Source organism: Dioscorea cayenensis, chromosome 16 (assembly GCF_009730915.1).
Source record: "Dioscorea cayenensis subsp. rotundata cultivar TDr96_F1 chromosome 16, TDr96_F1_v2_PseudoChromosome.rev07_lg8_w22 25.fasta, whole genome shotgun sequence".
Lineage (NCBI taxonomy): Eukaryota > Viridiplantae > Streptophyta > Magnoliopsida > Dioscoreales > Dioscoreaceae > Dioscorea > Dioscorea cayenensis.
In genome coordinates this window covers 22,364,492-22,383,315 of record NC_052486.1, presented here as the reverse complement: position 1 = coordinate 22,383,315, position 18,824 = coordinate 22,364,492, and the positions used below count along the sequence as shown (strand labels likewise).

General features: G+C 36.4%; 4 protein-coding genes and 1 pseudogene across 8 annotated transcripts; all 5 read right to left on the bottom strand.

The window, feature by feature from the left end:
- Positions 1–453: 453 nt before the first annotated feature.
- On the bottom strand, positions 454–1,914 carry LOC120278652 (AAA-ATPase At3g50940-like; the record flags this gene model as incomplete). Its single annotated transcript, XM_039285382.1, has 2 exons — positions 940–1,914; positions 454–840 (listed from the first exon to the last, which is right to left on the bottom strand). Coding segments are annotated over exons 1-2 (1,362 nt in total), but the record flags the coding sequence as incomplete, so codon positions are not given.
- Positions 1,915–4,164: 2,250 nt separating this feature from the next.
- LOC120278651 lies at positions 4,165–5,721 on the bottom strand (annotated as a pseudogene).
- LOC120279329 lies at positions 5,482–10,261 on the bottom strand. 5 transcript variants are annotated; one of them, XM_039286250.1, is made up of 4 exons: positions 10,136–10,261; positions 9,688–10,050; positions 9,441–9,560; positions 5,482–5,914 (listed from the first exon to the last, which is right to left on the bottom strand). In XM_039286250.1, exons 2-4 carry the CDS (start codon positions 9,998–10,000, stop codon positions 5,886–5,888), a joined length of 462 nt encoding a protein of 153 aa, XP_039142184.1. In that variant the 5' UTR covers positions 10,001–10,050; positions 10,136–10,261; the 3' UTR covers positions 5,482–5,885. The 5 variants fall into 5 exon arrangements, 1 of the variants encoding a protein (XP_039142184.1); XR_005541873.1 differs by lacking the exon at positions 5,482–5,914 and having other exon boundaries at positions 9,062–9,560; positions 9,800–10,050; XR_005541872.1 differs by lacking the exon at positions 5,482–5,914 and having other exon boundaries at positions 9,063–9,599.
- Positions 10,262–10,804: 543 nt separating this feature from the next.
- Positions 10,805–13,894, bottom strand: LOC120279324 (glutamate dehydrogenase 2, mitochondrial-like). Its single transcript, XM_039286245.1, has 9 exons — positions 13,787–13,894; positions 13,572–13,685; positions 12,759–12,980; positions 12,592–12,666; positions 12,376–12,492; positions 11,864–12,114; positions 11,469–11,544; positions 11,301–11,387; positions 10,805–11,215 (listed from the first exon to the last, which is right to left on the bottom strand). Exons 1-9 carry the CDS (start codon positions 13,892–13,894, stop codon positions 11,030–11,032), a joined length of 1,236 nt encoding a protein of 411 aa, XP_039142179.1. The 3' UTR covers positions 10,805–11,029.
- Positions 13,895–15,008: 1,114 nt separating this feature from the next.
- Positions 15,009–18,773, bottom strand: LOC120279486 (subtilisin-like protease SBT2.5). Its single transcript, XM_039286418.1, is given in 13 exon segments — positions 15,009–15,707; positions 15,710–15,770; positions 15,773–15,876; positions 15,980–16,247; positions 16,334–16,665; positions 16,810–17,092; positions 17,279–17,329; positions 17,331–17,349; positions 17,444–17,511; positions 17,514–17,541; positions 17,760–18,160; positions 18,317–18,467; positions 18,546–18,773. Coding segments are annotated over 13 exon segments (2,415 nt in total). The 5' UTR covers positions 18,677–18,773; the 3' UTR covers positions 15,009–15,189.
- Positions 18,774–18,824: the final 51 nt, after the last annotated feature.

Sequence of the window (18,824 nt, the reverse complement as noted above, 5' to 3'; positions counted from 1 at the left end):
AACATGTGGATATTTTATTCATATAAAAATTTTATAAAATTTTATAATATATGGCATAAATAAAGTTAATATATATATATATATATATATATATATATATATGTGTGTATACACATAAATTTAAATAAAATATAAAGAATTGAATCACAATGAATGTAATGAATTAATAAAATAACATTATAAAAAATAATACATAAATAAAACAAACAGAAACACGAGCAAAGACTATACACCAATTTAAATAAAACAAAAAATCACATAGAATTTATTGAACTAAAAATCATCGTCGTCGTCGTCATCAGTATCGGAGTCATCATCGTCGTCGTCGTCATCAGTATCGGAGTCATTTTTGACATTTTTTTTTTCCTTCTTTTTCTTCTTTTTATCATCCTTTTTCCCGGCATTCTTTTTATTATTCTCATCTTTCTTTTCTTCATCCTTTTTATTTTCATCATCTTTATTTTCTTTCTCTTTTTCTTTATCAAGAGCTTCCTGTTTACTGAGTTGGAGAAATTTGAGGAGTTCTTGAAGTGCAACATCAGCATCATCACTCCTTAATAAATGTTCAGAAATTGTAGCAGGAGTGATTTCAAGATCTTTAATCAATGCTTCAATCTGTTCAAATAATGAGTGATGCTCAATGTGGTGATAGTTGAAGACCAAGGTCCTAAACATGGAAGGACTGCAATATCCCATATAAATATGCATATCCATCCTACCAGGCCTTAATAATGCAGGATCAAGTTGCTCTTTATAATTGGTTGTGAAAATTATTATTCTTTCTTCTGAACAACTTGACCAAAGACCATCAACAAAATTTAATAAACCTGACAAAGTTACCTTCAAAGTAAAAAACAAAGAAACAAGTTGTGTGTTAAAATATAAAAAAACATAAAAATAAAGAAACAAATAATTGAAAAGAAAAAATTACTCTCTGACCTTTGGTCTGTAACTATAAGAGTCCTTACTATCTCTGTTCTTGATTGGTATTGAACAATCAATATCTTCAATCACTATTACTGACTTGTTAGTCATCTCAATTAGCAATCCTTTTAGTTGTAAATTACCTTGGACTTGAGCAAGATCAAGATCATAAATATTATAATTGAGGAAGTTGGCAATAGCTGCAACCAAACTAGATTTACCGGTCCCTGGTGGACCATATAACAAATAACCACGCTTCCAAGTCTTACCAACGCTCTTATAATAATCTTTACCTTTTTTGAATTTGGATAAATCATCAATTATTGTTTTCTTAAGCTCTGGATCCATGGCAATTGTGTCAAAGGTGGCAGGATGATGGAGATTAACAGAACTCCAATCTTCATAACTATTGAGGAAAAGCTTGAGGATGGTATTTTGGTTTTTGGTGTTATTCCACCAGTTCATTATCCATGGGAGGTAGACATCCAAAGCCTTGTCTTTGTGTTCTTTCTTGCATGAGAGTTCAAGAGAATACGAATTCGATACCATGTAACTACTAATTTTTTTATCACTATCTTTAGAAGGCACATTGTTCTGTGAGCAATACAAACACCATTTGAATTGGATCCCTTCAAATACATCGATAACTTTTTGGCCTGAATCCAATGAGACGACTAAACTCTTATCATCGTTGAATTGCTTCACTCGAACACGTTGTGTGGAGTGTGATACTAAAGAACTGAGGTAAGTCATTGAAGCTTTGTAAACATTGTTGGTAGTCATTCCTTCCTTGTCATGAATGACCATGGAGAATTCGCGAGAGAGAAGGTTTTGGAAGATTTTTATTTGAGAGAACATTGAGGTTCGAACTTCTTCGGGGACAAAATCATAGAAGACGGAGCGTGCCAGCATGGCTGAAGCAGCAATGGAGGCTGTGGTGGCAAGGAAACCTTGCCTTGAACTCATGCTTTTCTTGGAGTTGGAGGCCATCACTGTTGAATGAATATGCTTCAATCAACACTTGAAACTTTTCAAGCAATTGTGTTTCTTGGTTTTGCTCTTATGTATTTATATGTATGTATTGTTATTGTTGTTGTTGAGTTTTAGATAGAGTTGGATTAGGAATTTGAGTCAATGTAGTACTTGAACTCATAATCTGAGTTGAAGCAGGAATCATTAACCACTAATTAACAATTTGAAAGATAAAAGATCAGTTGAAAAAGTAGCTAGTAAGTTAAAGTGTTTTTTATTATGTTTGCAAAACGCTGTTGAAACTTGGGAAATATTATTGGGTTTAGTTCGTTTTCTTTTATTATAGTTTAGGGTAATTTGCGAATATGACCCTGCAGAACATCATAACTAATTATATATCCATAAAACCCCAAGAATTTTAAATTATTATTATATAGGCGGATTGAAACTTGAAATTTGAAATTAGTTTAGGTTTTTTATGAGCACTTTTCTTTATTTCATCCCAGCGTATTGTGATTTATTTAATTTTAAAATATTAGATAATAAAGATTTTCATCTATCCAGTTTAATTAATAAACAATGCTAGTTAATACATCCATTCAAATTCATCATACAATAAACATGAAGATTGTCAAAAGCTTTTTACATTATAACAATAAAGATGTGTAATATTAAATTATAATTTTTTTAAAATAAATGTGGATAAATTCACAGCTTTATTGAAAAAAAGAGCAACAAAAAACAAAAGATAAGTCCTCTCACCAGTAGTGAGGAATAGAACCAAGAACAACGAGAAAATAAAAAAATACGAGGAGAAAAAGTCGGGAAAAGCGAAAGACATCATCCGGGTCCCTCATGCCCCGCCCAAACAATCAAAAAGGAACAACTACTCCTGCGCAGGATCAGAGTCAGAATCGTCAGCTTGATTTGAGATTCTAGCGCTTAAGAAATACTTTTATGCGATAAAAATTATTAATTTTTTTAGCGCTTAGGAAAATTATATATATATATATATATATATATTTTTTGAGAAAGACAACAAAGACTGGAACTCGTGGACGCTGACATGTGAGGGAGCGAGGCTCAACCGACCACCCATGTGCCCTCACCTTGAGTAGGCTATGAGGTTCGATCCTGAATCCTCCCCGAAATGAACACCTTACGTAAGGGACCAGATGGCAATTGACTCAAAGGCCGTTGGCAAATTATAATTTTTTTAAAATACTTTTATGCAGACAAAATTATTAATTCCTTTTATTTTTGATAAATCACTTAAATAGTTCCCTTCTACTCAAGTTTATACTCATTTTGGCTTTGCAACTGAAACATTTTTTTATCATGAGAAGTTCATTGAAGCAACCACTTTTTCAAACTTAAGAAAAAAATATGACAACTGGAATGATGGATGCATCTCTTCACTACCTGCAACTAAAAACTATATTTTGTGATCACAAAGTACTGCTAACAAAGATTGCAAGAGGGACCTTGACAACATGATTCTTATCACCATTGAAAAACCAACTCTCCGAATGTATAATTATTAGCTATTTCCCTGCCTTCAAGCATGATCTTCAGGATCATCGAAGAGTTCGGCTGTATGGTAAATGCCTGTGGATTTACTGTCACGGCCACCCCGGCTGGTTCACGCACCACAACCTGGTACTTGTTTGCCATCGGGAACAACTATCATGATGAATCTGTTTGGGAAGGATTATCAATGTGTATACCGGAACTGAAAAAGAGTGCATCTTTCCAAGGTGTGGACTGTGGAGGAGAAGGGCTACACTGTCGATGCATCTAAGCACGGAAACGTTGGCAGGTTTATCAACCACAGCTGCTCTCCGAACCTCTATGCTCAGAACGTGCTCTATGATCACGATGATAAGAGCATGCCTCACATTATGCTTTTTGCTGCTGAAAACATTCCCCCCTTGCAGGAACTAACATACCACTACAATTATGCTGTTGATCAGGTGCATGATTCTGATGGTAACATTAAGAGGAAGGACTGTCATTGTGGCTCGGACGAATGCACTGGGAGGTTGTATTGATAGGGAATGTGCGCATGCCCAAGTGGTAATTTCAGAAGAGAGGTAAATTTTTGTTTTGAATTTCTGAATGTATAAAGCGTTTGTCTGAATTGCTTGGCAGATTTGTCTCAATTTGTTGTTTTTTTTACTGCCAAGTTGTTGTCTCTGTTGATCACTCAACAGAATTTTGCAGACTTTACCCTTGAATATATATATCCATATGGCATACTTTAACCGTTTATTTTTTTTGTAAGTCATTTTCCTTCTCCACATATTGATCAATCAAGGATTTCCCATGTAGAGAACTATCTTCATTAGCTTTGATTCTTTCTTTTTTCATGCATTGGAGATTCTTGAGGAGTCTTTGAAATGCAACCTCACTATCATCACTTCTCATTAGTTCTTCAGCTACATAAGCAGGAGTTATCTCAAGTTCTTGGATCAATGCTTTAATTTTTTTGAACAAAGGGTGATCATTAACATCATGGTAGTTGAAAGCTAAGATCCTAATCATGCAGAGGCTACAATACCCATATAGATATGCATATCCATTCTTCCTGGACGAAGCAATGCTGGGTCAAGACGTTCTTTGTAGTTTGTTGTGAACACAATGATTTTCTCTTCACCTCAACTTGACCAAAGTCCATCAACAAGGTTTAGTAATAAAGAAAGAGTAGCTTATCAATAGACAAATGAGAGATGTTATTAGAATAATATGCTATATTAGATAAAAAGATCATAGAGAAGTTTATATATATGTATGGGAAAAAATTATCACCTTTGCATCACTGGCATCAAAATCGTCGCTATCCCTGTTGTCAAATGGTATCGAGGAATCAATATCTTTGACAACAATTATGGATTTATTCGATGTCTCAATCAATAGTCTCTTAAGAATTGAACCATTTCTAACTCCGGCGAGCTCAAGGCCATAAATGTTAAATTTGAGGAAGTTGGCCATTGCAGAGATCAAACTAGATTTACCGGTGCCTAGTGGCCCATACAACAAATAACCACGCTTCCAAGCTTTACCGATTTTCCTGTAAAAATCCTTTTGCTTTATAAAATTAGTTAAATCCTCCATGACCATTTGCTTGAGCTCTGGATCCATTGCCATTGTGTCAAATGTGGAAGGATGGTCATGAATGATGGAAATCCACTCATCATGTTCATTGTGAAAGAGTTGTAGTGTCTTATCTTGTTCTTTGAACTTTTCTCCCACCACTCTAATATAGATGGAATGTAAACGTCCTATGCCATGTCTGCTTGTGTTTCTTGTGTCCAATGAGATGACTAAACTCTTTTCATAACCTTGTTTCTTCACTTTGATCTTATTTGTGGAAGATGATATTTTGGAACTAAGGTAGGCCACTGTAGCTTGGTATACATTATTTAAGCTGTATTTATCTTTTTCTTTGATAAAAAAAAAAAAGGTGAGCTCTTGAAGGGATTAATTTCTTAAAAAGTCATCCAACTTTGTCTTATTTTCAATTTAGTCATTCAACTTCAAAACGTACCAAAGTGATCACTCAAGTTACAAAAACTTTTACCGGACAGTAACTGGAGACTTTTCGGCGCCCAGTAGTCTACGTGGCCACCTTAAAAGCTGAGCCAGTGGCTAATGTCCACATCATCAGGCTTACATGTCTTGTCCATGTTAGACTAAGTCACTGAGTTGGCAAAACAACCTGACACCTCAGCCCTTTCTTGGTCTCCTTCTTCTCTGATTCTTCTTCTATTACCTCAATGAAGATGACGGTGATAAAGTTTTATTCTCCGCATATCTTTCTTCCATTTCTTCATCGCTCGACCTTATCCTCACCCCTAGCAACCGATCTCGCTCTGATGAGATGGTACGATTATTCTCTTCGGATGATGTTTTCTATAGAAGCCTAGTTCGTCGGATTGGCATCACCTACTACTCCCTCCAATATCTAGTTGCGGCAGAGGAAAGAGGGCTCACTCCTGCTCATCGTCGTTGTACTGATCTAGTCATTGGAATGAAGATGAAGAAGGTAGATGAGAAACTTTGATCACCAGTTCAGAAATCTCTAGAACAATGACAAGAAGAAGTAGAGGATAGAGAAGAAGAATCAGAGGGGAAGAAGAAGAAGAAAAGGCTGAGGTGTCGGTTGTTTTGCTGACTCAACAACTTAATTTGATGTGAACAAGCCACATAAGCTTGATGATGTGGACATCAGTCGCTAACTCGGCTGCCACATAGGCGATTGGGCACCGAAAAATCTCGAGTGACTATCCAGTGAAAGTTTTTGTAACTTGAATGATCACTTTGATACATTTTGAAGTTGGATGACTAAAGTGAAAATAAGGCAAAGTTGGGTGATTTTTCAAGAAATTAACGCGCTCTTGAAGTAAACAACTTCGAACATTATTAATAAGAGAGTATTTGGAAACTAGAAGCAACTAGCCAGAAAAAAAAATGCCAAAATTCTTCTGGTACAAATTTGTTAATGCAAGTGTGCAATGCCATTGCTGAGCTAGCAAGAGACATGGCCATAGCAAAAATGTTTTTGTTCAATGCCATGCCTCTCTATTTTGATAAAACACTGAATTATTTTTTTTATTTTTTTGAAAAGGTGAATAAATCATTTCAATTAAAAAAAAAAACTATCATAGACACCCACAAAGCTCCACACAGACATTATTTATTTTTTTTCAACTTTACCCTTTATATAATGTTATTATTATTGATTTCCAATTAAACTTGGAGTGTCTTTTTCTCCTATTTTTTTGAGTAGAATTCATATATATATATATATATATATATATATATATATATATATATATATATATATATATATATACATTATTGTATCAAAAAAATAAAAACAATAAATTCTAAGTCATGCACTAAACATAAAATAGTTTGGAAGACATTTTCTTATTTTAAGATTATGTTTTAAGTTTGAAAGATATTTTCAAGTATCAAGCAAACCTATATATATTTAAAAAAAACATTAGTTATTTCAAAAATAGTTCAAATTTTAAAAAATAATAAAAATAATAAAAAAATTTCTTTCCTTTACAAGTTTTTTAAGATAACAAATTAATTTTATATTGAAATTTTAAAAAAAAAAGCATTATCTTTTAATTAATCTTTGAATTTGTTTTTCGATAACAAATTTAAAGATTAATTAAATAAGGGCTGATTTGTCTTTTTTTTATTTATTTAAAACTTGTATTAACTAGGAATGGTTCATCTTCTCTATTCATATCGATTCAATTGATTCGGGACTGATTCAACTAATTCGGGACCGATTCAAATGATTTATTAACGATTCTAGATCAATTTCGATTCTTTTATAAGATTCGAACTTTTACCGATGAAAAACGATATGAATCGTAAGATCCATATTTCTAACTACACTGAATTAAACATGTATGGGTAATTTGTATGTTTGTCTGGGTGTTGCGTAGTTAGAATTGACATGTGAGACAGGATAAGAGGTAAGAATTGTTCTGTAAGATAATTGCTTGGTATTTATATTTTGAATACAGGTTTTTCGAAAACATCAAATGTGCTGTTTGACTGAACTCTATTTTTACCAACTAAAACTAGACATACTTATGAAATATTGAGGAACTAACAGCAGAACAACTGATTTGGGAGGAAAATTACTTGTATTAATGAGACCAAATTATTATTATTATTATTATTATTATTATTATTATTATTATTATTATTATTATTGTTACTAAATACTGTTTTACCCCTTGCCTTGGCGCCATGCGAGATTTATAATTGTGTATATTAGCCTGAGCATTTGCTGTTAATTGCATCGATTTTTATTATTAAAAAAAAAAAAATTTGTTTGATCATCTCCCTAACTTATTAGTACCATGAACTAACTATGACTAATTAGGCCGCAATTAGGGCTTGTGGGCCCGCCGCCATGTGCCTGCATGTGGCTCATGGCTTGGTGGGTGAGATTACCTGGCCTCACTCACCTAGGCTTGGTGAGCCTCCGTTGAGCTTGCCCAGCCTTGCGGAGCTCGACAGAGGTGGTTGATAAAATAAAAGGAAAGAAAAATGCATGGGGTAAAAAAGTAACTCCTCATGAATGAGGATGTTGAAAGTGTGGATTTGCAAAGCAAGCGGGTTTTGGGTATCTTGAAACCATCATGGACCTCAAGGTCTATTGTTAACTTCCCAAAGACCTTTAGATTATTTTCCCTAATATTTATTATACCTCATGTTTTTATGCTTGGAACCCAGCTGTAGTTAATGTGCTTGCTTTAATATTTATTGTACTTCATTTCTTTCATATAACATCTTCAAATTTATTCTATCAAATCCTTTGGACTATACACCACAGTGCTTCCTCTCACACATTTCTGTATTGTCTGCCTGTATCAATCAGCTGGCAGTAGGCCTTTTGGAATTCATTCATTTGCCAATCTGTAATCATTTCATTTAATTCTTGTTGTTTCTCTATATATTTGACACGTCTACTTTACTTTAGCTTGTTGCGGGGTGTAGTTCACACCAAGCAACATTCATCTTTGCAAACCAATGACTTTCGGGTCTATTGATACACGGGTCGCCGATAGAGCTCTCACCGAGTGGTGAGAGTTCGATTCTCAGCTGAGGGCACATTTCTGGGAGTTGTGAATAGTGGTTGTATACGGGTGGTTCCAGCTTTAGTAAAAAAGATTTAGGGAAATCCATGATCAACTTCACATGATAACTAACAATTCATGGTAACTGAAAGCATTGCATGATGCTAGCATGGGGCTAAAATTATGAAGAATTGCAGCCAGAATCAAGAAACAAAGCTAAGAGTTTCGAAATCAGGACAAAGTCAGCAGTGTGGTCATAAAAAATAACTATTGTCTTACTCCTATATTATCACCCAATTTTTCTAAATCTGCTGGAGTTATCCCATATACTTTTGCCTGAAGAGGAATACATGTAGAAGCACTAAAACTTAAGTTTTATGTTCAAAATAAATCATTTGAAAAATGCAACTCTTGCATAGAACATTGCTTATATCCATTCTAACAGAAAAGTCAATGTCCACAACCACATTTTAGAAGAGATTATATCAAGTTTGTGCTACCCACTTCTTGCATATGGATTGGCTAGAACCTGAATGAGCTAATAATTATTATCTTAATAAATCATCAAGGGCTAATATTTTGAGGGGAGAAAGTCCAAAATCTTGTTCATCTTACTGTAGTGAATAGTGAAAATGCAAGTTAGTATCCACAATTAGAGCTTGTGTCCAAGGCAAGTTCAGGTTTATGTATAAATGACGAGAAAATGAGAAGACTAAAAAAATTTATGGATAGGGCCCAAACATAAAAATGGTAATTACATAAACCAATCCAAAGGCAAGTTAATCTTCCCATAATGCTTATGAATGCATGTCCACAAGATTCTACAAATGAATTTCATGTATGAATGCAGGAAAAGTGTGCAATCCTTTCTGATGTTTCATGAAAACAACACATCAAGAAGAGGTAATAACCAAAATTGAAAAGTTGGCATACTTTCCTCCTTTTTCCTCCTTGTGACCACAAGAGCTGCAAACAGAACTAGTGAAAGGTGCTGATCAAGAGCTCCTATGACACGTCTTTCCCCAATCACTGTCCCAATCCGATCCCTCATATCTGATGCACAACAGTGATGACGATCACCAGGTTGTTAGCCTGCCCTAGCGAAAGAACCTAGGGTTTTGACATAAACAATGAAATCTCAAAGAACAATCAAAGAACACAATAGATTTGACACAAGTACCTCTTAAAGCAGCGTCAGGACACGCCCAACCATAATCATGTCTATGAACAAAAAAAATCAAGAAAACTAGGGAACAAAACTCCAAAAAATCCAGGATTTCAAGAAACATGACCTTCCAGCTTCGAGCCCAGCGATGATCATCATCAAGGTAACAGAAACAACAGCCAACCCTCCACGCTTTGCTCATCATTGATCTTCTTCGACTACTTATCCACAAAGATACCCTAGGCTTTTCCGGCCGCTGCTCCTTCACCGCCGATTTCGAGCTCATCGTCCAGGATTCTGCAGGAGAGGTAATCAATTGTTGATCCATTCATCGGAGGACTAAATCTAATAGAGCGCACTCCGATCGGGCTGCTACATCTGAAACCATTGAAAAGAAGATCAAGAAAGAGAGAAACGGAGAAAGGGTTTGAGAGAGAGAGAAGCAGAGGACATGAGAGGAGACCTCGAGAAGGGAATCGGCGAGAGAAATGCAAGAAGGTGCTTGCGGACGAGAAGATGAGGCTTGGGGGCGGGGAAGATCGATCTCCGGCGATGAGGGTTTCTTTGCCCGCCATGGATTCTACAATTTGAAGTTTGGGAGGTGGTATGTATATAGAGTCATACAACCAGTGTGTTTGCCTGTTGACACGTGTCCATTACAAACTAGTGTGTCTGCCTGTTTGACACAGGCTATTAACGAAAAATGTCCAAAGCATATTGTTGTTGCGGTTCTTTTAAAAGACCAAATTACCCCTTGTTCTATTTCTAGTGTCAAAAGAAAATGAAGGGTAAATTTATTTTTTTTTCATATATTTTTGAATTCCCCAAATTAAATTTATGATTTTCCTCCAAAATTTAAATTGATTTTTAGCAATGAAATAATTTATGTATAAACATATTTTATAACCAGAAGTGTTTATAAATTTCAAAATTTTCACTTTGTTATAAATAACAAGTGAGTTAATACATAGTCTATTTTTCAACTAATTCAAGTAACATGTTTAATAACTAAAACAAAAGGTTAATTTTAAATCTCTATCTCAGATACTAATTTTCTAAAAATTTGAGATTTTCACAAAGTATTACACATTAAATAAAATTAAAACCAAGATCAATAACCCATAAAAGTAAGTGATGAAAATTGAAGAATGAATACAAAGAGCAGAGTTTGAATTGGAAGGAAGTCATGGGTCACATTATTGTTGCAGAAGTTCAACATATCAATGTTCAAATAATTAAACCAAAACTCAATTGGATGAATGAAGATGATAAAATGTTTTTGACTATGCTTCTCTATCTGTAACTCTTTGCTGCAAAGAATAAAAGTATGAATGAAGAACAGCAAAACTGCAGAGTTTTATGCTTCCCATCCTCGAAGAGTAGTCACTCTTGCAACCCGGTTAACCCCGAGAGTAAATGCTCCCATCCGGAGGCCGCAGTCATGAGTTTTGCACATCGATTTGATGTTCTCAAAAGCATCATGCATGTGCTTCCGCAGTTCCATGTTTACCTTCTCTTCCTTCCACTGGAATCCTTGGATATTCTAAAGATGTTTTTTCGACAAAGAAAATAATGAATTATGAATATTTTGATAAAATTCAATTCGAATGCTGAGTTTAGGAAGGTACCTGAACCCATTCGAAGTAGCTGACAATCACGCCGCCAGCATTTGCATATATGTCAGGAAGAATAGTCACTCCCTTCTTTGACAGTATCTACATTAGAAAAGTTCGGCAGAGTATGGAGTAGATAAGAGTAACTCATGCTGGAGTTAGCACAACAAGCAAGATAGATACCTCATCGGCATCAGGATCTGTAGGATGATTGGCAGCTTCTATTATATATTTGGCCCTCACATTAGCAGCATTTTCTCTTCAGAAACAACAAGGGCAACTGTCAGTAAACTAAATTTCAAATTCCGGGAAAACAGATAAGACCCGGGTTTTCATTTCTAAGAAAAGAAACTCATATATGATTAGCTTATTAATGGCTAATCATATTGATTAAATAAGAAAAGCACGCTAGAACGTAAACTAAGGAAGCAAATGAAGACCACTTCTTACAATTTTAAGTGATGTATTGTGCATTGAAAACAACAGGGGATTTTGATGGCCAGTTCATATTTTAGTATAAAAAATGATGCAACATCAATAAATAGACGTTAAGAAAAATCAGAGGATGTGATTTATACTTGTTTAGGACACCACCCAAGGCACAAGGAATGAGAACATCACATTCTTGCACCAGCAACTCATTTTGATCCATGATGTCTGCGTCTTTGAAATCCTTCAAGAGACCACCCTCAGCTTTGTGCTTGGACAAAGCCGGAATGTCTATGCCATCGGGCTTTCTAATTGCACCATTTACATCTGAAATTGCGACAATCTTGCCACCTCTACCATGTATGAGATCTGCAGCCCATGAACCAACATTCCCAAAACCCTGTTGTGCAATTCAAAGGTGGTAAAGCATGTTATCATTGCTTATTCAGAGTACAAATGCTACACATTGCCATATTGTTTATGCATAAATATTAAAGATATCAATATACGAAGGTCTAGCATTAACCCAGAGATGATATCCCATATGCAATTCAGATAGTCATAAGTAGCAGTAAGATGCACTGGTCTCGCATAGTAATACACTAAATACAATTGTCAAAATTGCAAGCAATAAAGAGAACATGATAAAAAGTGAATTCACCTGAATTGCAAAGGTTAGCCCTGAAATAGATTTACCATGTTCGGCCAGCAAAGCCTCCGTTGCAAACACAACACCCCTACCAGTAGCAGCATCCCTACCTAATGACCCACCAAGATCCTAGAGTATTTCATCAAACAAAACAAGATCAGTTGTCTTTTTTCTTGAACTTTTGATAACAATAGATTGATACACTTTTTTTTTATGCAGAATACTTACAAGAGGCTTTCCAGTAACAATAGCAGGAGAGTGACCGTGGAACTTAGAATACTCATCAAGAATCCATGCCATAGTCTGCAAATGCAAATGGCAATGTGGATAAAGAAATAACTCTTAATTCTTAAATTAGTGTCCTCCATTATCAAAGAACTCATCAAGATGATTACATGCGAGTTCGTTCCCATATCAGGGGCGAGAATATCTGTGTGGATTCCAATGAGGTCATGAATTTTCTGAGTGAAGATACGAGTCAAACGTTCCAACTCACTGGCACTCAAATCAGAAGGCGAGCAACCAATACCACCTTTTGCCCCGCCATATGGTACATCAGCTACGGCGGTCTTCCAGGTCATCAGTTGAGCCAGAGCATTTACCTCATCGGTGTCAACCTATCAATTACAATTACAATCACAAACACAACTTCAGATCCGACAAACACAAAGACTTCTGTCACAACTTGGTACAAATTGGAAACTTGGTCAGCAGTAGTAATCAACACCGATAATACCTAATACCTCAAGAATCGCTTCGCTCACCATTAGATATTTAGGTTGGTATAGCATGAACAACTGTTAATACTTAAAAAAGGATATGCATGAACTTGTTATTATATCATGCCCTTAAAATGGAAACCCCAATTTTGGCAATGATCTTTTTTCGACTAAGCAAGCAAAGAAATTCTAAATTGGTAGCATAAGCAGCATAACTGACATTCAAACAAGCATAAACTACAATGTATGATTCCATCAGCATAAACATAAACAAATTCTAATGAATGAGTCTCAAAATCTATAGCAAGTTCAGATTCTAAAACAAATAAATAAATAACTTAAATTAAGAACAGTAAAGAAGCACAGTTGTCTGAATGAAGCTACAGAGAACAAAATCTACTAAAAAAAGAACAGAAATTTATAAAAACAAAAACCCTAAAAGTAAATCAAAATCCAATCAAGAAAACAAAGAGGAAAAAGCTTTCTCACATCAGGATGATACCGAATTCCACCTTTCATAGGACCGCGAGCATTATCGTGCTGAACCCTAAACCCAACAAAGGAATGAATACTTCCATCATCCTTAGGTATAGTGCACTCCACCTTCAAGAACAACAATCCAATCAAAAATCAATCCAATAAACACCAAGATACAGAGCCTAAGCTTGAAAAAACCAAAAAAAAACAAAAAATCCAATCACTACCTTGATTTCTCTGCATGGAATCAAAAGACTCTTCGCAAGCTTTGAATCAAGCCCTAGCAACTTCGCAGCATGCCTGAAGTTCCGGTTCGTGGCCGTAAAGAAATTCATTGTTGGGTTGTGGACTACACAATATGTAGAGTTATAAAGACTTATGTGCATAAGTTATGTAGACGTACACAATTAATGTTTATAATTGTGTATATCTTATTATATTTAAGTTTTGAATGGACTCAAATTGTTATCTGATTCAAGTTTGAATTTGGTCCTAATTATCTAATTTTAAATGTGTGGATATATATATTAATCATATGTTGTGTAGAATTTATGGGGACAAAATTGTCAAATCTATGATGGACAGACTTGTAAACATTGTTGGTAGTAATTCCTTCCTTGTCATGAATGACCATGGAGAATTCGCGAGAGAAAAGGTTTTGGAAGATTTTTATTTGAGAGAACATTGAGGTTCGAACTTCTTCAGGGACGAAATCATAGAAGAGGGAGCGTGCCGACATGGCTGAGGCAGCAATGGAGGCTGTGGTGGCAAGGAAACCTTGCCTTGAACTCATGCTTTTCTTGGAGTTGGAGGCCATCACTGTTGAATGAATATGCTTCAATTAACACTTGAAACTTTTCAAGCAATTGTGTTTCTTGGTTTTGCTCTTATGTATTTATATGTATTATGTATTGTTATTGTTGTTGAGTTTTAGATAGAGTTGGATTGGGAATTTGAGTCAATGTAGTACTTGAACTCATAATCTGAGTTGAAGCAGGAATCATTAACCACTAATTAACAATTTGAAAGATAAAAGATCAGTTGAGAAAGTAGCTAGTAAGTTAAAGTGTTTTTATTATGTTTGCAAAACGCTGATGAAACTTGGGAAATATTATTGGGTTTAGTTCGTGTTCTGTTATTATAGTTTAGGGTTATTTGCGAATATAACCCTGGAGAACATCATAACTAATTATATATCCATAAAAAAGCAAGAATTTTAAATTGTTATTATATAGGCGGGATTGAAATTTGAAATTAGTTGAGGTTTTTTATGAGCACTTTTCTTTATTTCATCCAAGCGTATTGTGATTTATTTAATTTTAAAATATTAGATAATAAAGATTTTCATCTATCCAGTTTAATAAACATGCTAGTCAATAAAGTTGTGTAATATTAAATTATAATTTTTTTTTAAATATTTTTATGCAGACAAAATTATTAATTCCTTTATTTCGATCAATCACTTAAATTGTTCCCTTCTACTCAAGTTTATACTGATTTGGCTTGCAACTGAAACATCTTTATCAAGAAAAGTTCATTGAAGCAAGCAACAATAAAACATTAAGAAAAATATAACTGGAATGATGGATGCATCTCTTCACTACCTGCAACTAAAAACTATATTTTGTGATCACAAAGTACTGCTAACAAAGATTGCAAGAGGGACTTTGACAACATGATTCTTATCACCATTGAAAACCAACTCCCCGAACGTATAATCATTAGCTATTTCCCTGCCTTCAAGCATGATCTTCAGGATCATCGAAGAGTTCGGCTGTATGGTAAATGCCTGGGGATTTACTGTCACAGCCACCCCGGCTGGTTCACGCACCACAACCTGGTACCTTTCTTCCATGCTCCCCACGCTGGTCACCTTGCGAATTACCTGCCGTGACCCAACCAGGTTGGACACTGTTATGCTAGCTGTGTTCAAGTCTGAGCACCAGTCACTTCTCACCGTCGGGCAGCCAGTGCCAACTGCACTTCGTACTGACTCATCGTCCACACCTGGTACCACGCAGAGGAACTGAATGTATTGCCTGAACTTTGCATCAAAGACTAAGCCTGGGTTTAAGGCATGGGAAGGATTGATGAAGCCAGCTCCGTAGTCAAAGGGAGTAGCTGGAGTGAGGCCCGTCACGGACTTGAGCTGATAAAAAGCTCACCAGAGTGGTCAGTTAACATAGCAGATGTCATCAGGGCTGAGGGTGATCATTGCCGGGACTCCAGTGCGGGTGCTTCTGTTTGATCAGAGCTGCCACACCAGCTACATGGGGTGTGGCCATGCTTGTTCCTGATAGGATGGCAAAATCCTGCCCTGGGTATTCACAAACACAAGATGGATCGATGCAAATTTTTTTAAAAAAAAAAAACAAAGATGATTATTATTTTGGGTGGTGAGGAAATTATCATGTTGGTACCTATGTTGTATTGATCACTTTGGCTTGTAGGACTCCATGCAGACCATATAGAAGTTCCAGGGGCCAGGATGTTGGGTTTTAGTACGTCTGCGGTCTGCATGAGAGCATTGTTTACATCTGGTCCCCTTGATGAATAGGAAGCAACACTTGGCCCCTTTCCAGTGTAGACAGCATGTCGCCCATCCAGAATCCTTGCACACGCGCCAAAATTAACGACCACTTCGTTCTTGCTTCGCAATGTATGGCTGTCATAGTAATCCCAAAATGCCTGAAGCACAAGAGCAGCAAGAAGATTTAATGCATTATTGCCAGTACCGGCAAGCATTTTACTGTTAGAATCATGAGAATTCATACCTCTGATGCTTCTCTGGAGCTAAGCACAATTCCAGGGAGTGGTAGATTCAAGGTCGATGTAGTTTCATTGAGAAATTCAGAACTACGTCCACGGGCCATAATGATCACAAACCCAGCAGCACCAATTTTCTGAGCAGTACTGACTATAGAATCGACGCTGGTGGGTGAGAATATAAAGTCACTGAATGTGCATACGATCAGCTTCCCTTGAATGAGGGACCGATTAAAAGGTTCTGGTCGCTGGCAGTTCCGAGCTAAAATGCAAGTTTCATTCCAATTGCACACATCCTCTGCTGCAGCAAGTGGCAAGAAAAGCCCCTCCTGTGTAGGCACTGGAATACAATATATGAAAGGAAGACACTAGAGGTGAACATCATTAAGTAGTCATGCTAACACGCTATGTTATGGTAGTATAAACAATAGATAAACATTACGGAAATGGCAATAGATATGTCTATGGAGATCAAGAGGCTTACAGGAGAGTGCAGTGCCTGTAAAAACTTGGCCATTACCAAAAACGATCGAGTTGTTGTACTTGCGGTCAATAGTGGAGGCAGCCACGCTTGTGATCCATGGGCTGAAAGAGAGTACAGAACTAGGAGTAGGTCCTCCATTGCCAACCGCCTGGACAACAAGAACTCCAGCTTTAACAGCGAAAAGCAGCTCCATTTCTAGAATATTGAGAAACGCAGCAGGGCCCGTGGGAACTGCAGATGGTCCTATTGACAAGCTCAAGATATCAACTCCATCTTCTACTGCCTGGAAATGAAAGGTAGCTGAATATTGTTCCTTTAAGAGTGAGGAACGAAGAAAGCACATTGCCCAAGAAAAGAAACATCACATGCATAACAAATCAAAGATCATTGCCTTTTGAATTATAAAAAACACAGTTTTATCACCATTCAGCAAGGGGAAATTCAACTATATAAAGTCAATTATCCAAACCTTGTCAACAGCAGCAACAACATCTGACATGTAGCCGCCAAATGAATATATATGCCTTGTAGATAGCAATGCTTGGAAAAGAAACAGAAGAGGGATGCCACAAGTTAGATAAGCACGATTTCAAAATTTACTCTTTTTCACACAACAGTTGATATATCCTCTTACTGTGCTCCTGGAGCCATTCCACTTGCAAATCCATAACTGAAGTTATTGGAGATGACTGGGATCCGAAAAATTCCCCAGCGGCAATAGCTGCCGTGTGACTGATGAAATAAGACAAATTACAAGAATACAAATGTAATGTGCCCATGTAATAAATATTCTGTGAATTTCATATTTAGTACCTGGCAAGTGATATTTTATACAACTCAAAAAGTTATCAGAATTAATGCTGGGAATATCAATCCACAATGATAATTGCAAATTTAATCAATTGGTGGATAAAGAATTACCAAAGTTAAAAGACGTCACAAAAACTTGCCTGCCATGGCCATCACTATCAAAAGGGGATGCAAAATCATGAGACGCATTGAAGTCACCAGAAGCTATTGCAGCACGGGCAAAATATTGTGCACCAGCTATCTTTCCATTGCAAGCATTGAGCGGGAACTCATGTGCAGCTGACTCACATTTCCCCCTGAACTTTCCAATGTCAGAAGGTGGCCCAGGCTTCAGGTTAGCGAAGCTGGGATGATTGGGATTGATCCCAGTGTCTATCAAACCAATCACCACTCCATCACCAGCCATATCAGGGCCACCTAACGATGGCCACACTCTGGTAGGAAGACCAAGATATTCTGGAGAATGAGTGGTCATCTTCACCATCTTGACATCCTCATGAATAATTCTAATTCCCTGTGCACTGTGAAGGACTTCCAATGCCTGTGGAGATACTATCATCCATCAATAAAAAACTAATCCCAAGTTCAGATATTCTTCTGCCATAAATTCCGTACTGTGCACCTCTTCGATAGTCATGAACATGAGCACAAGTATGACGAGAAATAATACAAAATGATTGAAGGGATGGTGAGGAACCTCTCTGGATGTTGTATGAAGAGCAAAACCATTGAACAAGTGGGTGTAGCTGTAAAGCTTTGAGTAGGAATCTGCTGGGAGGAGGGACTCCAGGAAAATGTCATGCCTAGTGATTACCTTTTCCTTGTACTTCAGAGCATCATCACCACTCCTGTGGAACACACAGAAAAGCGTAAGCAGATAATATAACATATGAAAGAACAGAACAATGGGAGAAAGCAGAAAATACTTCTTATAAGAAATAACAGATTCATCCTCCATCACCACAAGAAAAACCTCAGCATCTACGTTTAAGGAACCCTGATATAAAGCCAATAAAATGCAAAGAATAATCAGTGCACATATGGCTACAGAAGCCATGGCTGCTGGTACGAAGCTATGAAGTCCCTGAGGTACTTGAAAATGAAAAAGATGGCAGTTTTATATAGCAACTCTAGGTGATTATGAACCAGGTTAGTTGCTTTTTTGGGAATGATAATGTTTAGGTTAGGGTTAGAGAGCAGAGGCT